The 24,620-nt window shown below is 49.5% G+C and overlaps 1 protein-coding gene across 4 annotated transcripts in view; it reads right to left on the reverse strand.

Annotated features, from left to right (window-relative positions):
* The window catches only part of POU2F3 (POU class 2 homeobox 3), an 82,066-nt gene that overhangs the window by 48,741 nt on the left and 8,705 nt on the right, over positions 1 to 24,620 (reverse strand). For 2 of the 4 annotated variants that reach the window (XM_046014178.1, XM_046014179.1), the window contains exon 2: positions 21,689 to 21,757. In XM_046014178.1, coding sequence (XP_045870134.1) covers positions 21,689 to 21,757 — 69 coding nt within the window. Of the gene's footprint in view, positions 1 to 21,688; positions 21,758 to 21,862; positions 21,882 to 22,406; positions 22,629 to 24,620 lie in introns of those variants that run through there. The other 2 variants (XM_046014180.1, XM_046014181.1) reach the window with 2 other exon arrangements.

The following is a 24,620-nucleotide window of genomic DNA, read 5'->3' on the forward strand; positions in this document are numbered from 1 at the left end:
TGACCTTGTAAAGTTGGCCTAATAAGGAGTAATTCTAAAACCTGACAAAAGAGCAAATTCATTCATTCGACATGCATTTACTCAGCCCACACTAGGTACCAGGCACTGTTCTAGGTGCTGGGAATACAATCCTGGAGAAGACAGCAGAAGTTCCTGCCTTCTCTTGGAGTTGAAGAGATATAAAAGGAATAAGAAAACAAAAATAGAAGTTCATTTCGAGACAATTACTGTGGAGAACAATAATACTTTGTCAGGGGAAGGGTGTGTCAGAGGCTCTTCATAAGCAGGTGGTCTGGGAAGGTCACTGAGGGGAGGTGACGTTTTCACTCTATGAAGTGAGGACCCAACCTTTCGAAGGTCTGAGGAAGATCATTCCAGACAGAAGTATCAGGACCTGAGGCAAGAGCAGGCTTGCAGGACGAGGAATGGTAATGAGGCTAGTATGGCTGAAGAATGGGGTAATCAGGGGCAAGATGACGTGCATCTGGCAGGTGGGTTGTGGTGAAAGCTGAAGGACGACGGGAAGTGATGGAAGGTTTGAGCAGAGGAGTCACACAACCTAACTTCAGTGCTTAAACCCGTGGTGAGGAGCTGGTAGGGGGTTAGAGAGCAGAAAGCAAGACCAGTTGACAGGCATTGCAGTGGCCCCAATGAGAAAGGGCAGTGGAGTGGGAGGGACCATAACAGTGGAGGCGGTGAGAAGAGCCTGGATTTAGAATGCATTTTGAATTGAGAGCTGACAGCACTGACTGATGGGTGGGAGGCGAGGTACAAGGAAGGAGAGGAATCGAGGATGATTTCTAGGGTTTGAGGTTTCTCAACGAAATAATTGGTGGTGCCATTACCAGAGATGGGGTGACTCTGGGAAGAGCAGGCTGTTGGTAGAATGTCAAAAGCTATGTTTTTGAATGAGGTAAGTTTGAGATTTCAGTGAGATACCCGAGGAGAGGAGAGGAAGTGAGTTTGGACTCAGAAGAGGTGTGAGGTCAGAAGAATAATGTGGGTAGTTACCCACTTATAGGTTGCATTTAAAGTCACAAGACTCAGCCAAACAAAGGGACTGAGTCCAGAAGAAGAAAGAAGGGTCCAGGCTGGTATAATGAGAAGGAGCCAGGAAAGGGGCAGAGAAAGAGTGGGCCCTTGAGTAGGAGGAAGACCAATCAAGTGTGGTGACTGGGAGGTAAGAGACATGTTTCCAGAAGGAGGTAATAATACAGTGAGAGAAACAGTGGAGAGCCAAAACGGTTTGACTTGGAGGAGGTCATCAGCTTTGTGGACAATTAAAGAAGGTCTTTTCTTTTGATTTCTGTGAATGCAATTATCATGTTGTTTATGAGAACCACAAAATAGAAAAGATGAGCAAGCAGAATTTGGAGTTTAATTTTAAAACTCACCAGCCAACAAAATGAACAATTTCTCTTGCCTAGAAGTTTATCCATGGCCTTTCTCAAGAGGCCTCTTACCATGAGGTTGCACCTGCTGCACTTGGAGCCTGGGGAGGACATTTCCCCTCATCAAATTCATTCTTAACCTGCATTGGTATCTATACCTAGTCCTCCTTGAATCCCAGGCTAAGTGAATGAGGTACCTGGCTGGCCAGGCCCTCCCAAGGAGCCCAGCCCCATGACACTCCAACAGAGCTTTGATGGCTCTATAGCTCAGTGCTGGGCACTAAGGAAGGGCTCATCTCTCCAAAGCAATTGCTGTTCCGTTCTGATTCCACTGCTAATGCTCTAGATTGAGGGATGACTAGTGAGTCATTACCGGGACTTGATTTACTCATCTTTAATACAGTGAGGCAGGTGCTCCTCTTTTGCAGAGAAAGGAGAGGATGTAGTTATTATATTAGATGAAATAGTGGTCCACGAGCATCATAAACTCCTTTCTTTTTTAAAAATGTTATTATTATTTATTCATTTTTATTAAAATATAATGTATTACTTGTTTCAGGGGTACAGGTCTGTGATTCATCAGTCTTACACAATTCACAGCTCTCACCATAGCACATACTTTCCCCAATGTCCATCACCCAGACACCCCATCCCTCCCACCCCCCACCCCTCCAGCAACCCTCAGTTTGTTTCCTGAGATTAAGAATCTCTTATGGTTTGTCTCCCTCTCTGGTTTCATCTTGTTTCCCCTATGATCCTCTGTCTTGTTTCTCAAATTCTTCTTATCAGTGAGATCATATGATAATTGTCTTTCTCTGATTGACTTATTTTACTCAGCATAATGCCCTCTGGTCCCATCCACATTGTTGTAAATGGCAAGATTTTGGGTTTTTTTTATGACTGCATGGTATTCCATTGTGTATATATACCACATCTTCTTTATCCATTCATCTGTTGATAGACATCTGGGCTCTTTCCCTAGTTTGGCCACTGTGGACATTGCTGCTATAAACATTGGGGTGCATGGGCCCCTTCAGATCACTACATTTGTATCTTTACAGTAAATACCCAGTAGTGCAATTGCTGGGTCGTAGGGTAGCTCAATTTTCAACTTTTTGAGGAACCTCCATCCTGTTTTCCAGAGTGGCTGCACCAGCTTGCATTCCCACCAACGGTGTAGGAGGGTTCCCCTGTCTCCGCATCCTCGCCAACATCTGTCGTTTTCTGACTTGTTAATTTTAGCCATTCTGACTGGTGTGAGGTGGTATCTCACTGTGGTTTTGATTTGTATCTCCCTGATGTCAAGTGATGTAGAGCACTTTTTCATGTGTCTGGTGGCCATTTGGATGTCTTCTTTGATTGGATTTCTTGATTGGATTATTGTTCTTTGGGTGTTGGGTTTGATAAATTCTTTATAGATTTTTGGATACTAGCCCTTTATCTGATATGTCATTTGTGAATATCTTCTCCCATTCTTTCATTGTCTTTTGGTTTTGTTGACTGCAGAAATTTATTTCTAATTTATTTCTTATTTCTTATTTCTACCCCTTTTCAGTACTCTGTGGAGAAGAAGTGGGGTATATTTGGAAACAGCCTGGACTTGAAGTCAGAGGACTGAAGTTCAAGCCTTTGTTCCATCACCCCCAGGCTACGTGAAGTTTGGTCAAGGCAGGTAGTGTCAGATCTTCAGGCTTCTCAATGGCAAAATAAGGTCATAATTCTCATTCCAACCTTTTTCCAAGAATATAGTAAAGCTCAAAGGACAGAAAGCGGGTGACCATGCTTTCTGAGCTGGGAGGCACTACCCAGTTGTAGGGCTGGGCTCCAGACATCCTGGGCTCTACCCAGACTGAGCCTGGTCGTATGTTAGGGACTTTGCATGTGCTGTGTCCTTTTCTCCCTAGAAAATGCACGCTCATCTCTAAGACTAAACTCAAATGTCACATTCTCCATGAACCTTACCCAAAGCCAAATAAGGGATTTTCTCTGTGTTTCCACACCTCTTATTTATATCTCTCATTGCACATATCACGTTTTTTAGACCAAGTGGTTCATGTGTTTGCTGCTGTCATGAAATCATGAGCTTCTAGAGGCCAGGGTTATTATAAGTCTTATTCATTTTGTCCCTCAAGTGCCTAAAAGTGTCCAGTACGCAGTAGGTGCTGAATGACCATGGGTTTGATCCAAATGACTAAGGAACTTCTCCAAAAACAAATCTTTGATTCTAACCTAAGAAAGTCACAAGTACCACCGTCTGCCGAAACTTTGAACACATCACACTTCCAAGCCCTGGATCCCTCTTTGGAAGGTGGCAGCCACTTGCAGGAAAAAAACAAAAAACAAAGCTGGACAGACACACAGAAGGAAGAGCTGGAAGGACACTGAAGCCCAAACTCAGAGGGGAAGCACCTTACAGAGGACACACAGCCTCAGAGAACTTGAATCAAGACCAAAGCTTGATTTCTCAACTCCTATACTCATACAGTGTTCCCAATAAAGACACTGCATGGGACATCTGGCTGGCTCAGCTGGTACAGCATACGACTCTTGATCTCGGGGTTTTGAGGTCCAGCCCCGCGCTGGGTCTAGAGCTTACATTTAAAAAAAAAAAAAAAGTCACTGCATCCAGTGGGACACAGAGAAACCAGGGTTTGACTTTGATCAACAGCTTGGGTAAATAAATGCTGACCGAATTTGGAAGTGATTCAAAGCAGGGAGGGAGATTAATGCAGAAAACTGGAGGACAGAATCAGGATTAGAAACTATTTTGGCATGTTCTAATAGGAAGCCAAAACCAACAAGGTAAAATGTAACAGGAATAAATGTAAGATCCTGTGCTTCGGTTAAACAAAACCAACTGTAGATATAAAAGACAGGGAAGGCTGAGCTTATACTCAGAAATGGTTAAGATGGTATATTTTATGTTTAAATTTTATGGTTTTTTGTTTAATTTTTATGTTATTATTATCTTTTTACCTCAACAAAATGAAACAGAGAAAAAGTAAACTAGGGATTTTTTTTCAACTAGGGAATTCTGTTTTAACACATACACTAGCCCAGAAATCTGCTTTTCTACTTTATGTTGGGTAGTCCACTAAAGTAGTCAAATTGCCCAGAGTAATACCCAACTAGAAGACTGTCTGCTACAGGGGACCCAGCAATCCCACTTCGGGGTCTATCTCCAAAGGCAATGATAACAACGTTATTAAGGGCATATCTGCAACCCCATGTTCACTGTGGTAATATTCACGATAACCAAGATATAGATACAACGTGTGTCCATTGATAGATAAATAGATTAAAAAGATGTTGTTTATTTAAACACACACGCAGGGGCGCCCAGGTGGCTCAGTTGGTTAAGCAACCGCCTTTGGCTCAGGTCATGACCCCAGGGTCCCGGGATCGAGCCCCACATAGGGCTCTCTATTTGGTGGGGAGTCTGCTTCTCCCTCTCCCTCTGCCCCTCCTTCCCTGGCTCATGCTTTCTCGCAAATAGATAAGTAAATACGTAAAATCTTTAAAATATACATAATCTCTAAAATAAATATATAAAATCACACAGATTATTTATTCCACACACACTGGAATATTACTCAGCCATGGGAAAGAAAAGGAAATCCTGCCTGCCATTTGAGACTGCATAGATGGATCTTGCGGGCATTCTGCTCAGTGAAATAAGACTCAGATCGTAAGTTTTAATAAAAGACTTAGTAAGATAAGATGTAAAAATACAAGTACGACACGGTATCACTTACATGTGGAATCTCAAAACAATTTTTTTGAAAAAGTCAAACTCATAGAAACAGAGTGTGAGAGAGTAGGAAAGGGGTTGCCAGAGGCTGATGGCTGGGGGGACAGGAATGAGGTTGGTGAAAGGCTACAAACGCTCAGCTTTAAGACGAATAAAGGCTGAAGCTATCATAGAGAGCACGGTGACTAGAGTCAATAGCTCTCTACTGTATAATGGAAATTTGCTGAGAGTAGAACTGAGAAGTTCTCTCATGTCCAATAAAACGTAAATAGGTGAGGAGACGGACATGAAAGTTAACCAGGTGGAAGGGATCGTATCCCAGTGTGTACGCATTATCAAATCAGCATGACGTACACTGTGAATGTCTTACAATTTTATCTATCACTGGCACATCAATAAAGCTGGAAAAAAAAAAAAAGAAACCATACCACGTGCTACAATGAGAAGCCCCATAAAAAGCTTTTTCAACAATAGCAATAACCCCCTTCAAACTACATCAGCAGTAATCACAGCTGATACATATGGTGATCAGTAATTCAGGCGTGCAGAGTATCGGGCATTTTGCCACTGAAATGTCTATCCTCTGTATGTTACATTTTTTTAAAAAAATTTTATTTATTAATTTGACAGAGAGAGAGATCACAAGTAGGCAGAGCAGCAGGCAGAGAGAGGGGGAAGCAGGCTCCCTGCTGAGCAGAAAGCTCAATGCGGGGCTCGATCCCAGGACCCTGAGATCATGACCTGAGCCAAAGGCAGAGGCTTTAACCCACTGAGCCCCCAAGGCGCCCCTCTATGTTACATTTTGAGAATGGCTGAATCTCTGAAGGAAACCAGATATGCCTCCCCTGCCAAAAAAGAAAAACAAAAGTGAAGAGAGAATTCTCATTTCTGTTGTTGGCAGACATGATTTGGAAATAAACCTTGCAAGAATGGGACACGAGGGGAGACTGGTGTTAAGAGCATCCCCCATGGAAAAGAAACCACAGAAAAGGAGATTCTGAGCTGGCCAGAGCTCAATATTAACCCAAAGTGGGTTACACGTGTGTGGTGTCATTGCTTAAAAAGCCAAGGCGGTCCCGTGCGTTAATGGAGATGCAGATCAAGGCAGACTCCTGAGTGAGAGCATCGTGCCCAGGACAAAGCGTCAGTTTGAAAAAGGGATGAACTGGGCTGATGAAAACTGGGCTGCAGAGCATGAGGACTAAGACGGAAAGGGGTCCAGATGTCACACCAGACAGGGAAAGGAGATGTAGCCTAGAGATGACACTACGTGCCTTTACGTAAAACCTTCTTCATGGCATTGCCATGAGAATTAAATGAGAAATTCATTTTAAGTCCAACAATGGTATTGTCATTAAGAAAGAAAAGATCCTTCTGTTTCACAGCTGCAACCTTGCCATATTTAGGATGGAATTGTTGCGATGTCTAGAATGTATAAGAAAATATTCCAGCTGCAGGAAGACCAGACATGTGATGGGTGTTGAGAGTAAGTGATGAGTATATGGGGGCTCACTGTATTCATCTCTATTGTCAAGAGTGTTTGAAAATGTCCCCAAGGAAAAGTCGGAAAGAAAAAAAAAAAGGATTTCGGAAACAACTGGATGAAGCAAATATGGCGAGATGTTGACAGTTACTAAATCCAGGTGATGGGTACATGGCTGCTCATTACCTGTTTTCTATCTTTTCCCTGCGTCCGAGGTTTTGCAAAATAAAAAATCGTGTAAAAACAATTCAACGAGAGAACATTGGAAAGCACTTGGCACGGTGCCTGGTGCATAGTAAGGGCTTAAATAAGTGTCAGTGGATTTTTCCTTCCTCTCCAAATATTGGCATGGAAGTGCACTGGGCGTAGCCTGCAGCAGCCGAGAAGAAGAGTGGGGCCACTGGCGAAGCTGCTGGAAAGCAGGCTTCATTGCAGTAGGAGGAAGAATTTTGTGAAAACTCCACAGTTTCACAACGTGAGGGCTCCCCATTGCGAGGAATATTCAACCAGGGGCTGCTCCTCTTTCCAGGGATGCTACAGAAGCGGTTTTTGAATCGAGCGACAATGTGATGACATCAAGAGGGGGATTTCAGGGAACCTCCAACATTCCTTCCATCTCTGAAGTCTTTCCATTCAGTGCAGCTGGTTGAAACGCACCAGGGTTTTTCCTCCCCTCCCGGAAACTGTCCCTGTCTGCAGCATAGGCAGAGGGAGGCACACAAAGGACCAATGAGTTCTTCTAACCACTTCCCTCTGTCCTGTTTGTTCTGTACACAAACAAAAAACAGAGACACAGAAGGAAGGGGGGAGGGCAGAAAGGGCTACAGAAGGTGGCTTTAGAATTCCCCCGTTTGGAGGTCTTGGGAGCAACTGGGTGAGATCTATGCCAAGCTGGGAGGGCCACCCCGCTGGAGTCTCTCCAAGCTTCTTTGGGTTCTCATGGCCCCCTGGCAATCCCTGGGCCAGGAGGCTTCCAGCAAGAAAGTGGGAGGAGAGTCAACACCTTGAAACCCTGGCTCATGTGCCTCGGGGAGACCTCAGGAGATCATGGGGGCAAGTTCCTTACGTTTGGGAAGATGAAACATTATTATTCACCCCCATTTCACAGATGAGGAGACTGAGTCTCAGTGAGGTTAGGTGACTGGTATGACCCAGACCCATCAGGGCCCCCGGGGCGGACAACAGACACTGGGAGCCACACCAGCCCTCTGCCTTCCCACCTCCGAGCAGCAGAGCCTGCTGATTTGCATAGCTTTGGCAGAACCGGGATGTGAGTCTGCCTGGGGAGCGAGTCTCTGGGTGAGGGAGGTGGAAGCACAGGAATGGAGAACTGTCCCAGCAGGATTTTTCACTTCTGCCTGGTAAACAATGCAGGGTGCTCAGCAATGGGGCTGAACCTCTCCCAGGTCTGGACAGCTTCTCTTCTCATCAGCTCTGCACCCAGTATAACCCAGTAAGACTTCCAGGGCCACTTTATGACCACTTGGCAGCTGGTGGGGCCTTCCTGGGGGAGCCAAGATTAGAGCTCCCAGGACCTTGGAAACACTGCGGGGCAGCCGGCTCCCAGAGCAAACCAGGGGAGACTTCCCGGGATGGGCATCGGGCATTTAAACCAGTCAAAGCAGGTTTGCTTTTTTTTCTAGGACCCCACAGACACCATGCCCACCTTTTTTGTTACTTGAGATTCCTTCAAGGAACTGGCAGTGTTGCCTAATGGTCAGAGTTCTATACAGAGAACACACGAGAAACTGAGCTTGAGGGTTACCGCCAAGGCTGTTCTACACTGGACTTGGGACAAGAGGCTTAATCTCCATAGCCTTCAATTTCCCTTCGATATTAAAACAAAAAGTTCTATCTGCATTCCTGCCACCTCCTTCATAGGGGCGAGGAAATGCCCAGGGGGAGCCTGAGGAGAACCCCCTGAAAACCCCAGAAGGACGGGATGAAGGGCATGGGATGGAGAAGAGACAGAGCCCTAGCTCAGGGGTCGGGACAGCTCTGACTCCCAGTTCCCCACTAGCTCGGTGTCCTCAGTCAAGTCGCTTTACCTCTGGGGGTGGAGGGAGCAAATGCAGGCCTGCACCTGGGGGCAAGCCAAGCCTAGTGAAGCACCACAAATGCATCACTGTACCCTGTTCCTCGTCCTAATGTCCCTGCTTTGGCGACAGCTGCTGATGGTCAGAACGAGCTGTCCTAAGGAAACCCCTGTGCCACCCCAGGACAGGACGATCTCTCTCAGGCCCCCCTGACCTCCGGCCATGTGTGGAGCCGGGAATGCTCAGGACTTAAAACTCCTTCCTCTCTACCCCAAGGAAGAGCCACAGAGCAAACCTTTCAGGGAGGTGACATGGCCCAGGTGAGTGACCTGACGCCTGTTCTCCACACACAGGCTTGTGAGATTGAACACTGAAGCCTCATTTTTCTGGTCCCTTCCCACAGATCCGGAGCCTGGGGCTGAGCCACGGCAGACACAAGGGGCTCCATGGCACCACCCTGGCTGGAAGGGAAGCCCAGCCTCCTCCCAGCTTCCTCTGCCGTCTATCATGACGTTCTTTGACAAACGAAAGGCTCCTCACATAGTCTTCTCATTTTTTAGGCCCTAGAATCCCCACTGCTTCTCAGCCTAAGCGGTAGATGGGACTCCCTGGGGCTCCCCCACAGGACCCCTCACCTCCTGGTGGCCCAAAGGGGACAACGCTGTCAGAAACTACGCTGAAGGAGCATCCGGGCGAACGCATGTTCCAGAAAAGCAGGCCCCTGCGGCAAGGAATGCAGCCAGAAGAGCCAGTCCCCGCCAAAGTCTCAACTCGTAGTCCCCTGAGCCTGGAAAACAAAACTCCAGCTCCAAGGGAAGAACTCTGTGAGCAAGCCCTGGGTTCTGGTGGCCCTCGTGGGCACATTTCAGAGAAGCCCCTCACCTGTGATTTTTCTATCAGAAGTATTTCAGGCTCAAGAGGACTAGAGACTCCTAATGCTATCCCTGGCCTTTCCAGGTAAGGAAACTGAGTCCTGGAGAGGACGAGTGATGAGCTAAAGGTCATACGTAATCAGCAGCACAGCAGGAACCAATTCCCGGAGCTCCGATGCCCACCCTTGACTCTGCGAGACACCTGTGGGGGTCAACTCCAGACCTGCAGCACTCTGCCCTTGGCCCAGCCCTGGGAAGGAAGAGGTTCAAAGAGCCTTAAGTTCGGGAGACGGAGCAGCTCTATGCTAGCCCTCTTCCCGGAGCAGAGTGACGTGGGGTGAGAAGGGCAGGAGGGGCTGCCCGAGGGGGCCACACGGCTGGGCTTGGGCTCTCCTTGCGCACACAGAGGTCCTTGTGTGGCTCAGAGGGGTGTGTGCGTAGGAGGAAAGCTCGGACAAGAGATTCTATCTCACACTTGCGGAACAACTTACAGGTCCAAAAGCTGCCGCCAGTAGACTCTTATTTCATTCCTTCCTCACAGCTTGTTCTACAGACAAGGAAACCGAGGCTGGGTCCCAGCGCCAGAATTTGGGGTGGGGCGGGAGTAGAGGGGGAAGGAAATTGGACCTCAAAGCTCTGGCCCCAGGGCCAGTGTCCTTGCCAACACACACTGATCACTGTGAAACGCACCGGGTTTGCTCCTCTGCTGTGCTGTGCCTTTCCCTCTCCAGGTCCCATGCTCGGCCTGTGAGGTCTACGGGGCTGGAGTGACAGCACTCCGGTTTCACCAGGGACTAGAGACTCAGAGAGGGTAGGGCTTGTGAGAGGTCACACAGCCCCCTGCAGAGCCCAGAGCCCACCAGCTTTCTCTCTGCTTTCCCTCCAGTAGAGTAAGATCATCCTCCCCTCTGGGGCTGGAGGGGCCACCTCCAAGGGAAGGGTGGTGAGGAGAGAGAGGGCAGAGGCTTAATGCACAGAAAGGACAAAACAAAAACAAAGGACAGAGAATACTGCCTCTGGGGTGGGGGGAAAGTATTCCTAAAGAAACCTCCCTCCCTCTCACATCCCCACTGTGACCTTGGGAAAGTCATTCCCCTTCTCTGACCCCAGTCTCTCCCCCCATAAAACAGGAGAATAGGACTAGATCAGAGCATTTTCAAACATTTTGGCAGCAGAACACTGTTTTCAAATAATAAGGAATAATTAGTAGCTGACATTTATTGAGCATTTACTACGCACCAAGCTCTGTAGTAAACATTTTATACACATGTAGCATTTAACCCTTACAAGCACCCTATGAGTAGGTGCTCTCATTATCCCCATTTCACAGATGAGGAAAGGAGGCTCAGAGGGGTTCATTGGCCTGCCCAAGATCCCTGATTAGCAAATCACTGAGCAGAAACTCAAGCCCACATCTGTCCACTGGGCAAGGCTGTCTGTACCGCATCATACTATCTCCAGATGAAGCCTCCTATGAGGTTGCTGGAGAAACTCGAAGGAAGGGCCTTTAGATTTTCCAGAACTAGCAATGTCACCTAATCTCATGACACCTGGCTTGTGCCTTAGCACTGGTCGTGGAGGAGAGGGTCTCTCTACCTGCTCCTTCCCCTCCATTTCTCTCTTTTCTGAGAAGTAAAGACGGGCTTGAGTCAGGAGCCATAGAAGCCCACTGGGGTAGAGGTCACTGACTCTCTAGCCCTCTAGCTGGGCAGGTGCCCAGTGGGGTGACCACGTAGCTTCGAGGGCTGCTTCTGGGACCCTACCCTGAAGCAGGCTTCTCACTCCAAAATACAAGTGGCTACAACAGCGTGTTGGCCAAAGTGAATGAATTCATTAGGCAGGTCTACTCAGCAGACAGGTTTCCTGGATTGGCTGCTGAGTTCCTGCCCCACTGTGTGGCCACCTGATGCCTCTGATACTAATACTAGCAAACAGTATTACTCCACGGCGGGCACGGAGGTAAGTGTGTTGGAGTTAAATATTGACCCGTTCGATCCTTACAGCAACGTCATGAGATAGGTACACTTATTACCCCCATTTTACAGACTAAGGAACTGGGCACGGAACCATTAAGTAACTAGCCCAAGGTCATGAAACTAGTAGGCAGAGAAGCTAGAATTTGCACACAGACTTTGGTTCCAAAGTCTATACTCCCCCAGGACGGTGCCCTGGCGAGCTGGGCCCAGAGGTGCCTCATTTCACATCATTCCAGTAGTAACTGGTGTGTGCGGAGGGTCCAAGTGCTCTCACATCATCGCATCTCAGAGCCAGAAGTGGTGGCAGAGACCCTCCCGGTCACACCTGTCATCCAATGCACACAGGCCAAAGGATGGGAAGTGATTGTCTAAGAGCATGGGTGGACGGCAGAGGCTAGAATCTATCTGCCCTCAAGTCTCCACAGCCAAACAAGAAAGTACGGATTGTTTTTCCAATCTCATGGGTGGATAAACTGAGATGACCAGTCTGTGGCCAGAGGGAGGGAGGCTCGAGTCCCGAAGTAGAACATATTCCATGGTGTGTTCTTGCTCTGAGCTCAAGCGTCCTCAGGACATGGGGGGGTAAACTGAGTCCAGGGGCAGGAGGGGGACCTACCAGGTTCTCCCAGGAGGCAAAGGCCAGTAGCACCCAGCCCAGCCTGACCTCGGTCAGCTCTTTCGCCGCCTGTGGAGGCGGGTGGGAGGGAGTCAGCCCAGTGCCGCCTCCCTTTGATAACTTTGAGCCCGGGGCAGACATGTGCCAGCTGGCTTCACCCCCTTTGTCCGAGCTTCTCTCCTCAAGAAAACCTTAATCATCCTCATTTGAATTTCAAATGACCTCTCCTCTCTCCCCCTCCCCGCCCCAACAGGCTTTGAGGCAGGGATATGGAAATTCACCCTGCAGTATGGAAATCATCGCCCTATGCAAATTGGGCGCCAAGACCCCATCGTCATAGCAACCACTGGGTTTCCTCTCCTTTCGGCACCTCTCTGGGCTCTCTGGCTTAGATTTTTTGTTCTTCTTCCCAGTCCGAGCAGGTGCGGAAAGGGGGTAGGCAAGCCCCCTGCCAGGGGCTTTGCTGAGGCCCATAGCAGGCAGGTGGGGCACCCCTAATGAAGGTGGCCAGTGAGGCCCAGACCTGCCAGCCCACCTGCCTGCTTTCCCGGTGCAAATATGGACCAAGTCGCCCCCAAGTGAGGCCAGCTGAGTTTTTTTCCTGGCCTGGGCTAATCCAAGGGTGGGCTAGGTGTTAGGGGGCGGGGGATGTTCTGGAGTCTGGAGGACACAGAAAGGCCCCCAAAGGAGGTGGCAGGAGAGGGGAGATCTAGGGGGCTTCCATGGAACCATGGTGGGAGATGAAAAGCCCAGCGCAGAACCTGTATGTAAAATGCCATATGCAAATGAACACCTATTATTTTTTGAGTCAACGGCACTGCTGCTTTTTGGGAGATGCTTGAAGCTCAGTTTCCCATGCTCCCGGGTTGGCACAGAGGCCTGCCCTCCCTGAGTCTCCCAGGGCCCTCCTGTTACCCCAGAGGTGCACCACTCCCCCTCCAGGGAGCACCAACCCCCGGAGGAGGCAGGAAGGGACAGAAATGTCAGTGGCTGAAGTCCCTGGAAATGAAATTTACCACCGGTGAGGACTCTGCTCATTCTCTAAACCTGCCCTGCCCAGCTGGACGCCTGGGCTCCAGGAAGGGGGGACCAGCTCTAGCTGGGGTGACCTCACGCAGCTTCCCTTTTAAGGACACTCAGGTCTGGTCCCCTCCCTCTCCTCCCAAAGCTGCTTCTCCCTCTCAGTAACTCTTCCTATGGATGGATGGGTGATTCCAGGCAAAGCATTCCGAGGGGAGGTGATTTCAATACGAGGACCCACTAGCAAACGCCGGCCCCTCCAGCAGAGAGTTCACAACCACCCCACGCCCAGGATCTCCAGGCTGCCTTTGAAAGAGCAGCCTCTGCCTGGAGGGAAGACTGCCAGTGGGAGCACCCCCATGGGCCAGAGTGCTCGGAGGTGGAGATTTTGTGAGTGGGAGTACGTGAGCGGGTCTGTGGTGGGGTACGGTGGGACGGCATTTCAATTGCCCAGACTTGGGCTGCCTTCAAGCCCCTGAAATGCATCCTACTTTAGTAACTCCTTTCTCTTTAAATTCTTTTTCCACTTGGTCAGCACTTTTCCACACCAGGTGTTCTTTGCCCTAATTGTTTCTGGAGGAAGAGGGTGGACCCAAGAGACCAAACGCATTTACTCACACCTGGGAGGGCGGGGGTGGGCTATAGATGTGGGGTGCCTTACTGAAGGACTGAGGCCCAGCTAGTGGCAGTGGTCTGAGTCTCCCACTGTGTGTATGTGTGGGGGGGGTGCCATGCACCCCCTGCCCACGGAGGACATCTTGGGACCCACCTCTCCTGCTGGATCTCTCTGGTATCACACCCACGATACCCACAGTGGGAGGGGAGGCATGGGAAGAAGATCATAAGATATACCAAAGGCCTGGGTGGCTCAGTGCATTAAGCCTCTGCTTTCAGCTCGGGTCATGGTCTCAGGGTCCTGGGATCGAGCCCCGCATCGGGCTCTCTGCTCAGCAGAGAGCCTGCTTCCCTGTCTCTCTCTGCCTGCCTCTCTGCCTACTTGTGTTCTCTCTCTCTGTGTCAAATAAATAAATCTTGAAAAAAAAAAAAAGATATACTGAAAGTTGGATGCATCCATGGCTCATGGCATGCCAAGGGACAGGGACATCCTGACACATGATGCCAACCCCTCTAAGACAGGATCTCCCTCGAGGTGTGCTCCAACAGTCAGGGCTGCTCTGCAAACTGTGTGCGAAAGTCCGAGACCAGATAATACAAACACAGAGAATGAACTTAGAAATGTTAATAGAGCCCCAAGCATGTGATGACTGGGCTCCTCCTGTGGACGGCAGGTATAGACTGGCTTGAATGTGTGTGGTGGGTAGACTTGCTGTCCTGCGCGATAGGACTGCTTGCCGGTCTGTGACAGACCAGAAGTGGAACTGGTCCTGTACCCCAGATTGTTGGAGAGGCAGTGCGCCCTAAGGAAAGCCCACCGATGAAACCACGTGGATGGTGACAGATAGCACACGGATGCACCCCCCACTGGGCCCGCTCTCTTTGTCCACATTCTTCTGGGAGCTGCAAAGATGGGAGGCAAGTGTGGTGGGAGCCACTTCCTTCAAGAGACCTCCAAAAGTTAGAACAGATGGGGCCAGGCAGGACTGACCCGGTCACCCGTGGCTCATCTGGGCAGCAGGATCCTGCCTTGTTTGCCCTGGGGGCTTGGGTTTGGGAATCACAAGTGAGTAAGAGTCTGTGAGTGATAAGGCTGGTACAGGTGAGAGCAGTTTGCTGTGGCTGTTTTGTTTGGGAGGGTTCTCAGATTGCTAGGGGCAGACAGGCAAGTCCTCACACCACAAGCTGCTCTCCCGGGATTTCCGGCACACCGAGCCATGGTCTGAAGGCTGCGTGGTAAGTTCGTTCCTTCTAATCTCCCTCTCACAGAAACTGGAAGCGTTCTGGTTTAGAAGACTATCACAAGAGGCAACAGTCTTGTGCTGCAGCGTGGGGGTCTCAGGCAAGAGATGAGAATGGACTTCTAGGCACTAAGAAATATATCCTACCAGAATAGGGGGCCAGGGGAAATTGTGGGGTTAGCTCTTCTTAAAGAAAATACCTCTTAACACCAGGCGATTCCTTCATTTTCCAGGGATGGTTTTGAAATGTCACCAAAGGAAGAGAGAGGCACGGACAAGAATCCCTACAACCTCAGAATCCTTACAACCTCAAAAATTCATCTCAGTCCCTCCCCCACCCCCAGACACTTGGAAGGGCTGTGGCTTCACTTTCCTCTTCAAGAGACGTGAGGGACTGAGCAGGTACACGGGGAGGGGCAGGACCAGTGTCAGCAGGGCAAATCCCAGAGACCACTAGTTCGTCCCCTTCCTTTTACGCTTCCAGCACTCTCTTCCCCCTACCACCATGAGGAAACTCAAGTCTAGGGCACGAGCAGACGTGGCCCACATCGCTCAGTGAGAGATCGTTGTCTTGTCTCCTGAATGTTTCTGATAATTATCAACCTAATGATGGATTGTCTTTGTACAGGGTGTACGCTCTGCGGAGCACACTCATGCCCACACCGTCATTTAATCGGGAAAGGGGCGGGTGTGCGTGCACGTGCGACTCATTTAGAAAGGGCTGTCAGTGGGAGACTCTTCCTCACTACCCACCCCCCAAGTACTTCCGAGATTTCTGCGGTCCTCTCTGTCATGGAAAGAATCGTTTTATTCTATAAATATTCGGACTGAAAACCATACGCATCTCTAAAAGGCTTCTGCCTGTTTCTGCCTAGAACCTCACTTCTTGGTTGTGATGAGACACAGTTTCTTTCCCCTTGGCTACTGAGGACTCAGTAGGGTGGAGATGGTGAGGAATGAGTTGGTTGAGAAGGACTTTCTAGTCTTGGGTCAGTTACTCATTCTTCCTTATGAGAGGCACTAGCCTATCTACACTCCCCTTCATGGTCATGACCATTCCTTCCCAAAGCGATGTTGGAAGTTCTCAGGGTGAAGGGCAAAAGGGTTCCCAAAGAGCTAAGATGCCTTGGAGGTCCTTCTGGAGGTGGGGCAAGTGTTAGCCATTCTGCCTCACCGACAGGACATCTGAGGGTAGAGAGGAGCGGCCGGAAGGGACAACTGTCGAAGCTCAGTCCCTCCCTCATCTCTAGCTCCCTGTCCTCCCTGGCTCCCCTTACAGAATTCTTCCTCCCATATCTCCGAGCAGGACAAGGGTGCCAAGGAATTTGCCCCACTAGCATCTGGGTTTGCCAACTCCACCCCAGGGTCCCATCAAAGAGTTGGTGGGGGGGGGTGCCTGGGTGGCTCAGTGGGTTGAGCCACTGCCTTCGGCTCAGGTCATGATCTCAGGGTCCTGGGATCGAGTCCTGCATCGGGCTCTCTGCTCAGCAGGAAGCCTGCTTCCCTCTCTCTCTCTCTCTGCCTGCCTCTCTATCTACTTGTGATCTCTCTCTCTGTCAAAATAAATAAATAAAATATTAAAAAAAAAAAGAACTGCTTTAAAAAAAAAAGAGTTGTGGGGGTGGGGGCGGTGACGGGTGCATTAGCGAGGCTGACTCAGGATGAGAGAAGGGAAGGAGAAAATTCTCTCTGAGGCCAGATTCTCACCCTCCCTAGTTCACGGGAGTCCCTGCTCTCCCCCAGCAAGGATGTTTTGGCCCCAGACCAGGCTTCTGGCTCTTGGACTATACCAATCCACCCTTCAGGGGCTTGGCTTCCCTCCAGCGCCTTTGACTGGTGCCCCCCTCCATCATCTTGGCACCTGTCCTGATGCTACCAGTCTCTTGTGTCCTCCGTCACTGGCTCCTGTGTGGGTCCCCAGTCTCCCACCACCATCTTTGGGTAGAAAGACTAGAAAGACCCAGATTTAACTCTATCATCTGCTAGGTATGGGATCTTGGGGAAATCAGCCTCAGATCCCTCAGCTTCCAAGTGGGATGATGACACCCACCCACACAGAATTGTTACAAAGGCCAAAGGCATTAGGTGTTTGAACGTGGTCTTTTAGACACAGTTATCACCTTCATCCTTTCCGCCATGATTTCCTGTGATAGAAGGAAAGCCCCTTGAGGACACGGATGGTTTCTTCATCTTTCTGAGCCCAGGGTCTGCACTAGTGTGCTCCTTGGCTGTTGGTTATGGGACAACCAGGTAGGTCGGAGAGAGGGCTCAGAGGAAAACAGAGCAAGGAGGCTGGCGGTGTCCGAGGGGACACGGAGAAGGCAACTGGGAAGAAGGGACCAGGGAGATGCACCAGAGAGGGAGGGCTCAGCTCTGAGGAAGCCTTTCCACGAACGCAGGATATGGGACACGATAGCAGGGAATTTGGAAAAGCGGAATAAGTGCACTGTTTTCAAGATTCAGCTCCTAGAGATTACCCAGCCCAAATCCTTCCTTTATGGGATGAAAAGAAAGGTCCTGGTGGGGAATTTGCCCAATAATCTGCAAGGAGCAAACAGCAGAGCCAAGATAAGAGTCTCAATAGGAGGGGTGCCTGGGTGGCTCAGTGGGTTTAAACCTCTGCCTTCGGCTCAGGTCATGATCCCAGGGTCATGGGATCGAGCCCCGCATCAGGCTCTCTGCTCAGCAGGGCCTCTCTGCCTGCTGCTCTGCCTACTTGTGATCTCTGTTTGTCAAATAAATAAATAAATAAAATCTTAAAAAAAAAAAAAAGAATCTCATTAGGAGTCAGACAGGCCCGAGTTTGATTCCTGGTTAGAAGCTGTACAATCCTGGGCAAGACAGTTTCTCATTCTTCAGCCACAGTTTCCTCCTTGCTAAAAACGGGGATGGTAAGAATGAAATGTGATGACGCCTGTGAAATCCGAGGCCCACGTCCTTGTCCCCAGGTATGGGGAAGAGGCTGTGTGAATGTGGCTGGAGTTTCTCTCCTTCTTCCCATGCCCAGCGTATTCTGTCCTCCATTTGAGGCTACTCTGTGACCCATGTGGTCAAAAGTCACAGGGTTAGCTGTATGGGCGCTTGGGGTTTGTCTGTTACAGACCCAGGGGCTTTCAAAATGTGGGTAAACCTGCATTTTCTTATCAACCACTCAGTTGAGAATAGGAAAAAAAAATGTCAGCATCAAGAATGAAGGGAAAATAACAGTCAGGGAACTAAAAGAAAGGATAGAAAAGCTGATGGTTCGGAAATCTAAACACTTGGCTCCCGTCCTCTGGGGGTGGGGGGCAAGCGTCGGGGAGGAGGACTGAACAGGGGATCGGGAACTCTTCTGGGGGCTCGTGCTGCCACAAAGACACTCGGAGGCCTTGAGCACTCAGTCTGTCCTCTGTCCGTGCCTCGGCTCCTTATAAGCAGGAGGAAAGGAAAGAATGAGGGAGATGCCTGCCATGTGTCTGCCAGCCAGGAGGTCTGTGTCTGGACCTGAGGAGGCTCTTCTTTGCAGTCCTAGCCTGTGGGGATGGGGAAATGACTTCCCTTGCCCAGCTTCCAACCCTTGTGCCCCTTGGGGATTTCACACAACACAGAAGGTGCTCTCAAAGAGCTGGGGGTTTCTAGGTCACCTTTTGTTTGTAGTTCCTTTAAAACTCAGAGACAAACCACCCCCTAATTCACGCACTGCTGGGAAGGGGAATCTGCCTTTTAAAAATCCAAAGGAAGCCATTTAACCAAGTTGGTAACCATTGTGACTCATAATAAGCTTTTCTCTGTAAAAAAAAAATGAGTCAGAATGACTTTCCAGGAAGTTTGGTTACTTTAATTAGCTACCTCTTTTTTCTTGCCCTTAAAAACATACAGTAATTTGCTGATCACCTAAGTATGGATGTTACCGGTCACGGCGCTTGAGTCCCTAGAAGGGAAGACTCTAGGGGCGGAGAAGTTTCCAGACAGCGCAGAGCACGGACTTCTTGGTCTTGGAGTTGAGGAAGACCCACACAGAATCCCTTCTTGAATGGGAAACAGAAAAACCAGCCTCCGAGGCTGACCCACTTGGCCTGACCCAACAGGAGAAGGGCATCGCAGCTATCTGGGGTCTCAAAGTGCTCAGCTGCGCTGCTCCTTCTGCAAACTACAGAATCACAGGGCCTCGACGATGCCATTGGACGTGACGATGACCACAGCTGCCATGCATCAAGCACTGTGCTAAGGGCTCTAAACATCATCTCAGCGACATCAATTGCCCCTCTCTACAGAAGAGATGAGGTTAAGTTAACTTAGCAGATCATACAGCTGGGGAGCAGCTAAGCTGTGATTTTATTTCATTTTAAAGATTTTATTTATTTATTTGACAGACAGAGATCACAAGTAGACAGAGAGGCAGGCAGAGAGAGAGGAGGAAGCAGGCTCCCTGCTGAGCAGAGAACCTGATGCTCCCAGGACCCTGGGATCATGACCTGAGTCGAAGGCAGAGGCTTTAACCCACTGAGCCACCCAGGCACCCTAAGCTGTGATTTTAAGTCCAAACCCTTCAAAGATCATCTGTTCCTGCCTCCTAAGGAGGCAAAGTGGCTGGGATAAGGTCACGCACAGAACTGGGAGTAACCTGGGATGGCGATCAGATTCCCAAAGTGCTAACTTATGTCCGGATTCTTTCTCCTTCAACTTAGTCTATGCACAGCTCCCAGAGTTCCAGAGAAGAGGCCAGAACCTGGGCGAATCATCTCTAACAGCTTCATCTTCCTAACCCCCACCCAGGACCTGAACTCCCTTTCTCTCCTGGCTCACCTTTTAGCGTTTCATGTAGCTCCTTCCCACTCCCAACACGGTTACCCTGACTTGAACACTTAACTAGTCGCAGAATACCAGTGTGGTCTTCATGCCACATGGCCACTCCCTTAGCTGTGTCTGCACACACCTGGGGTAGTATGCCTGGCCCAGGTGAACAGAACTGGCTCCAGCCAGCCTGTTACCAGGAAAGGGCAGCCCAGCGTCTCCTGCATAGTGGATTCTGGAGTCTGATTCCTCTCCAGGGCAGAGTGGCAGAGCCATGACTGCCTATCACTCTCTAGCTGAACTGATTTTACGTTATTTTTTTAACATTTTTATTTGTTTATTTAGAGATGGAGAGACAGAGAGCGAATGAGCAGAAGGAGAGGCAGAGAGAGAGAGAGAGAGAGAGAGCCAACTCCACGCTGAGCACAGAGCCCCATGCAGGGCTGGATCCCACGACCCTGAGACCATGACCTGAGCCGAGATCCGGGCTTGGGTGCCTCACTGACTGAGCCACCCAGGCAACCCCAGCTGAAACTGATTTTATTTATTTATTTTTTAAGATTTTATTTATTTATTTGACAGAGAGAGATCACAAGTAGACAGAGAGGCAGGCAAAGAGAGAGAGAGAGGGAAGCAGGCTCACCGCTGAGCAGAGAGCCCGATGCGGGACTCGATCCTAGGACCCTGAGACCATGACCTGAGCCGAAGGCAGCGGCCTAACCCACTGAGCCACCCAGGCGCCCCCTGAAACTGATTTTAAAGCCTTGCTCCAGTTCTCCAGGCTGGGGGAAATTCTGTTCTCAGCTGGAGAGAACAAGTATCCCCCTCCACAGAACCTCAGTATAACATACTCAGCAATTAACTCAGTTGAAAAATGAGCGCAACCGGCCCACACTCTCCCAGCCCAGCTATCACTACTCACAGAGAAAGACGTAGAACCCACAGCTCTCACGTGTATTGCTACCTGCGCAATAGGATTGCTTTAATATTAAATTGGGGAGCAGAAAAGTTTATGGTAAGTGTATCCTGCAGATGCCCTCCCCAGGACCCCCAATTATCTTGCCCCTGACCCAAGCTTCAAGAATGGGATTAGACTACACCTGAAGACTTGGGAAAAGAGTTTAGCTCTGGGGGACATTGATTCTCTTCCACTTCTAATTTCTATGTCTCTAATGATCCAGATGAAAGACTAATTGAGGTCTTGTTGGAAGGCTATTAAAGTTATTTGGTGGTGTTACAATTTATACTCATGTTTCTTTAAGTTCTTTTTAATTATATGGAGCTTTCAAAGCAAAGCTTGGACTGTGGAGTTAAAAGCAGAGAGCTAGGAAACTTTCTTTTCAATTCTTTCCTGCCCTCATTCTCTTCTTCACAAAGCAAAGTCCTCTTCCAGGCTCCGAGCCTTTCTTTCTGGGTCTCTTTACCACCCACATGCATGTAATTTGGAAGAGGAAAGCTTGCGCACGGGCGTCTTGGGCTAGTTCCTTGAGGGCCTGTTGAGAAATCTGGGGTTAAAAGGCCTCGGTCCCCATCTACAGAAGACACACAGTGCTTCTCTCAGTCGGAGCGGCTGGGACCACAGCCTGCTGCTTCCACAGGTGTTGGAAAGGAGCATCAAGAAGTTGATCTCCTCCCTAACTTTCCTGATTCCATTTTGCTTTTCAGGATCTGGCCCTTTCCTAGCCTAGTTCCAGAGCTTCAGGCCCCCTCTAGACCACTATCTACTGTTCGAAGACTTCAGGGTCACATCCTATGTCTCTACAGGAATTCCTTCATTGCCGGAGACCCAGCTTTGGGGTCTGATTGGCCGAAAGATGGAGAAAGAAAAGATACCGCACTGTTCCATGACGATGTGCAACAACTTGCTCCCACCCGTGCTTTCTGGCTTCCTTCCCCAGAAGAGAAGACCCTTACCTGTCTCCACCTGGCCGAGGGCACTGCGAGCCTCCGTGGAGTCGGCTACATCCCCACTCATCTTGATATCTGCAGGGAAAACACAACTGATTTTAATAACAGGTCACAATTTTTCTTGCTATGACACATGTGGCTTTAACGAAACAGCAAAGATGAATGTGTAATTACAACAACCATCAGACTTTCAAATTCCTGATTCCCGAACATACAACCATTAGAATATTCATAAGCTCAGGGCACAAATCCCCTCCTCCCAGGCGCGCCTCCTTTCCCTGGCCTTTCTTTCCCCTGTCTCTGCTGCTACTGTGGATCTCTCACCTTTTGCATCATTCATTGTCACTTCCTTCAATCACCAGGCTCAGTTAGTAAAAATTTAACAAGGGGAGGGGTACGGAGAGGTGGGGGCGGCAGGGCCCGGGGGGGTGGGAACCTCTTCCCATTTTCAATCCTCGTTGCCTTTGGGATTTGGGGGATTTATTTTGTTTTTTTAAAGTAGAGTAAGAAATATCTGTCTCCCTTCCCCTCCTCCCCCTCCCCATAACAACCCTACCCTGGGAGGTGAGAGCACCCTTGAACCCAGGCTTGCCCTTCTCACCTTTCTTGCCCAATTCCTGCCCCTGCTCTCTGTCTGGTTCTCAGAGGTGAGCCCACTGTCTGGGGATCAAATCCTAGCTCCTGTGTGGCCCTCCGGAGATCCTTCTCCTTTGGGGATCCTTACCTTCTTTCCTACTCCTTCAACGTGCTCAGGGAGAAAGGGATGGTGGGCGGGTCAGTGCCCGGCAGAGAGAGAATACCTACACCAGGCCTGATCTCAGCCCCCTCGTGCTGCTGGTCCGGCCTCGCTGCCCTGCTTCATTTCAATAAATTAAACATTTACCCATAACAGACAGCTGCCACCACCTAAGAGGCCCTAAGTCTCCTCCAGGATCAGCGGAGAGAAGCAAAGAGGCAACTTTGAACTAACTCACTCTCTCAGCTCCTCTCCTTATTAAACCACCCAAATACTGAAGCCGTTAAAGACAGAAGAATATTTTATTCAAATCGTGTTGACCCCCCCACCCCCACCCTCTTCTCTGGGGCAGCACTTTAACTCTTTCAAACCAGATAAAGTCTTGGTGAGGCAATTTGCATCCCCGGCTCCCCAGCCAATCCCAGTTAAGCATGCAGTCTTAATTTGCATCAGGTAATCAGGCAGTTGGCAGTCTGGACGCCCGAGGTCTGGAGATGATCAGGATGAGGGAAAAGGGTGGACCTCCACCCGGGGAAAAGCGGGAAAAACGGGGAGAAACCTCCTTCCCCCCCCCGCCCCGGGGCAGTGATGTGTGTGGCTCTGGCAGAGATTTAAATTATGGCCCCTGGGGGTGTAGTGACTGCGGTGTGGGAGGGGTGACTGCCATGCCAGGCAAGACAGAGACCGAGGCTCAGGGGCTCTCCAGCATTTAGAACACTCCAGAAACGGGATGGAGTGAGCAGCCATGGGAGCCACTGCGATCTGAGGAATATTTTTGAAACCTACCAAGGGAGGACTCCCAGGTAAATCCTTGGAGCTCCGCATCTGCGCAGTCACAGACCTCTAGGGGAGACCTCGCCACCGTATGGCGGCGCCTCTCTCACTGTACTACATTTAGGAAGGCATTTCTTGAGCCTAGCCTAAGCCCTTCCTGCTGTAGTTTGAGACTTTCTAGAGAGGCAGTCGTACGTGAATATGCAGAACTAATGTGGGTCCCCTGGACACAGTCGCAAAGGGCTTTGGCTGCTGCTCACCTTCTGCTCCTATAGAGAAATGGGCTTTGCTTCATAGGAGCCCTGGAGCTGGGCACAGCCTAACACAGATCTGCTCAGCGCACGCTTCCCCCATAGGGATTCTTCAACGGCGCTGGGGAAAAAGGCAGGGACAGGCCCCTCAGTTTTCTAAATGGCCTCAGTAGCACCTGGAGTGGCCTCAGAGCATTGGTTTTGGTGGCCCACAGACCTGGATTTACTCCCAGCGCTATGGCTAACTAGTGGGGGACCCTGGCCATGTATAGGAACCTCAGTTTTCTCATCTAAAAATTGGGAATAATGAAGGGCACCTGGGTGGCTCAGTCAGTTAAGCGTCTGCCTTCGGTGCATGTCATGCTCCCACAGTCCTAGGATGGACCCCTGCATGGGGCTTCCTGCTTAGCAGGGAATCTGCTTACACTCTCCCTGCTTGTGCTCTCTCTCTCTCTCTGTCAAATAAATAAATATTTTAAAAAAAAATTAAAAACAAAAATTGGGACTAATGTTACTTCCCAGAGTTCTTTTAAGGAGCAAACAGAATACTGAATGAAAAGTGCCCAGCATAGTTCCTGGTGCAAAGTAGGCTCTCGATAGAAGAATGAACCAAAGGGCGCCTGGATGGCTCAGTGGGTTAAGCTGCTGCCTTCGGCTCAGGTCATGATCTCAGGGTCCTGGGATCGAGTCCCGCATCGGGCTCTCTGCTCAGCAGTGAGCCTGCTTCCCTCTCTCTCTCTCTGCCTGCTTCTCTGTCTACTTGTGATCTCTCTCTGTCAAACAAATAAATAAAATCTTTAAAAAAAAAAAAAAGAAGAAGAATGAACCAAAGAGGTACGTAGGCTTCTGGGTTAGTCCCCTTCTCCTAGAACAAGAAATAGCTTTGGTTTTCTGTCTCAGCACTATCATAATTTGTCTTTTACTGGGAAGCCACAGGCGTTCTCCAAAAATTCTGACTTCACGGGGAAAGAGCTCCTGAGGACTGTATGGGTTTAAGAGGCAGTAAGGCTGGGACGATGACCAGATTCTCAAATCAACTAATTTCAAATTCCTGATATTTAAGAAGGGTAACTGTTTAGCTAAACCACAATTTCATGCCCATAACCCAGACTCCCTTCTGACACCCTTTCCTGCATCGCCTTTAAATATAGCCAAAAGCCATCTCTCACTCAGCCTT

Source organism: Meles meles, chromosome 8 (assembly GCF_922984935.1).
Source record: "Meles meles chromosome 8, mMelMel3.1 paternal haplotype, whole genome shotgun sequence".
NCBI lineage: Eukaryota > Metazoa > Chordata > Mammalia > Carnivora > Mustelidae > Meles > Meles meles.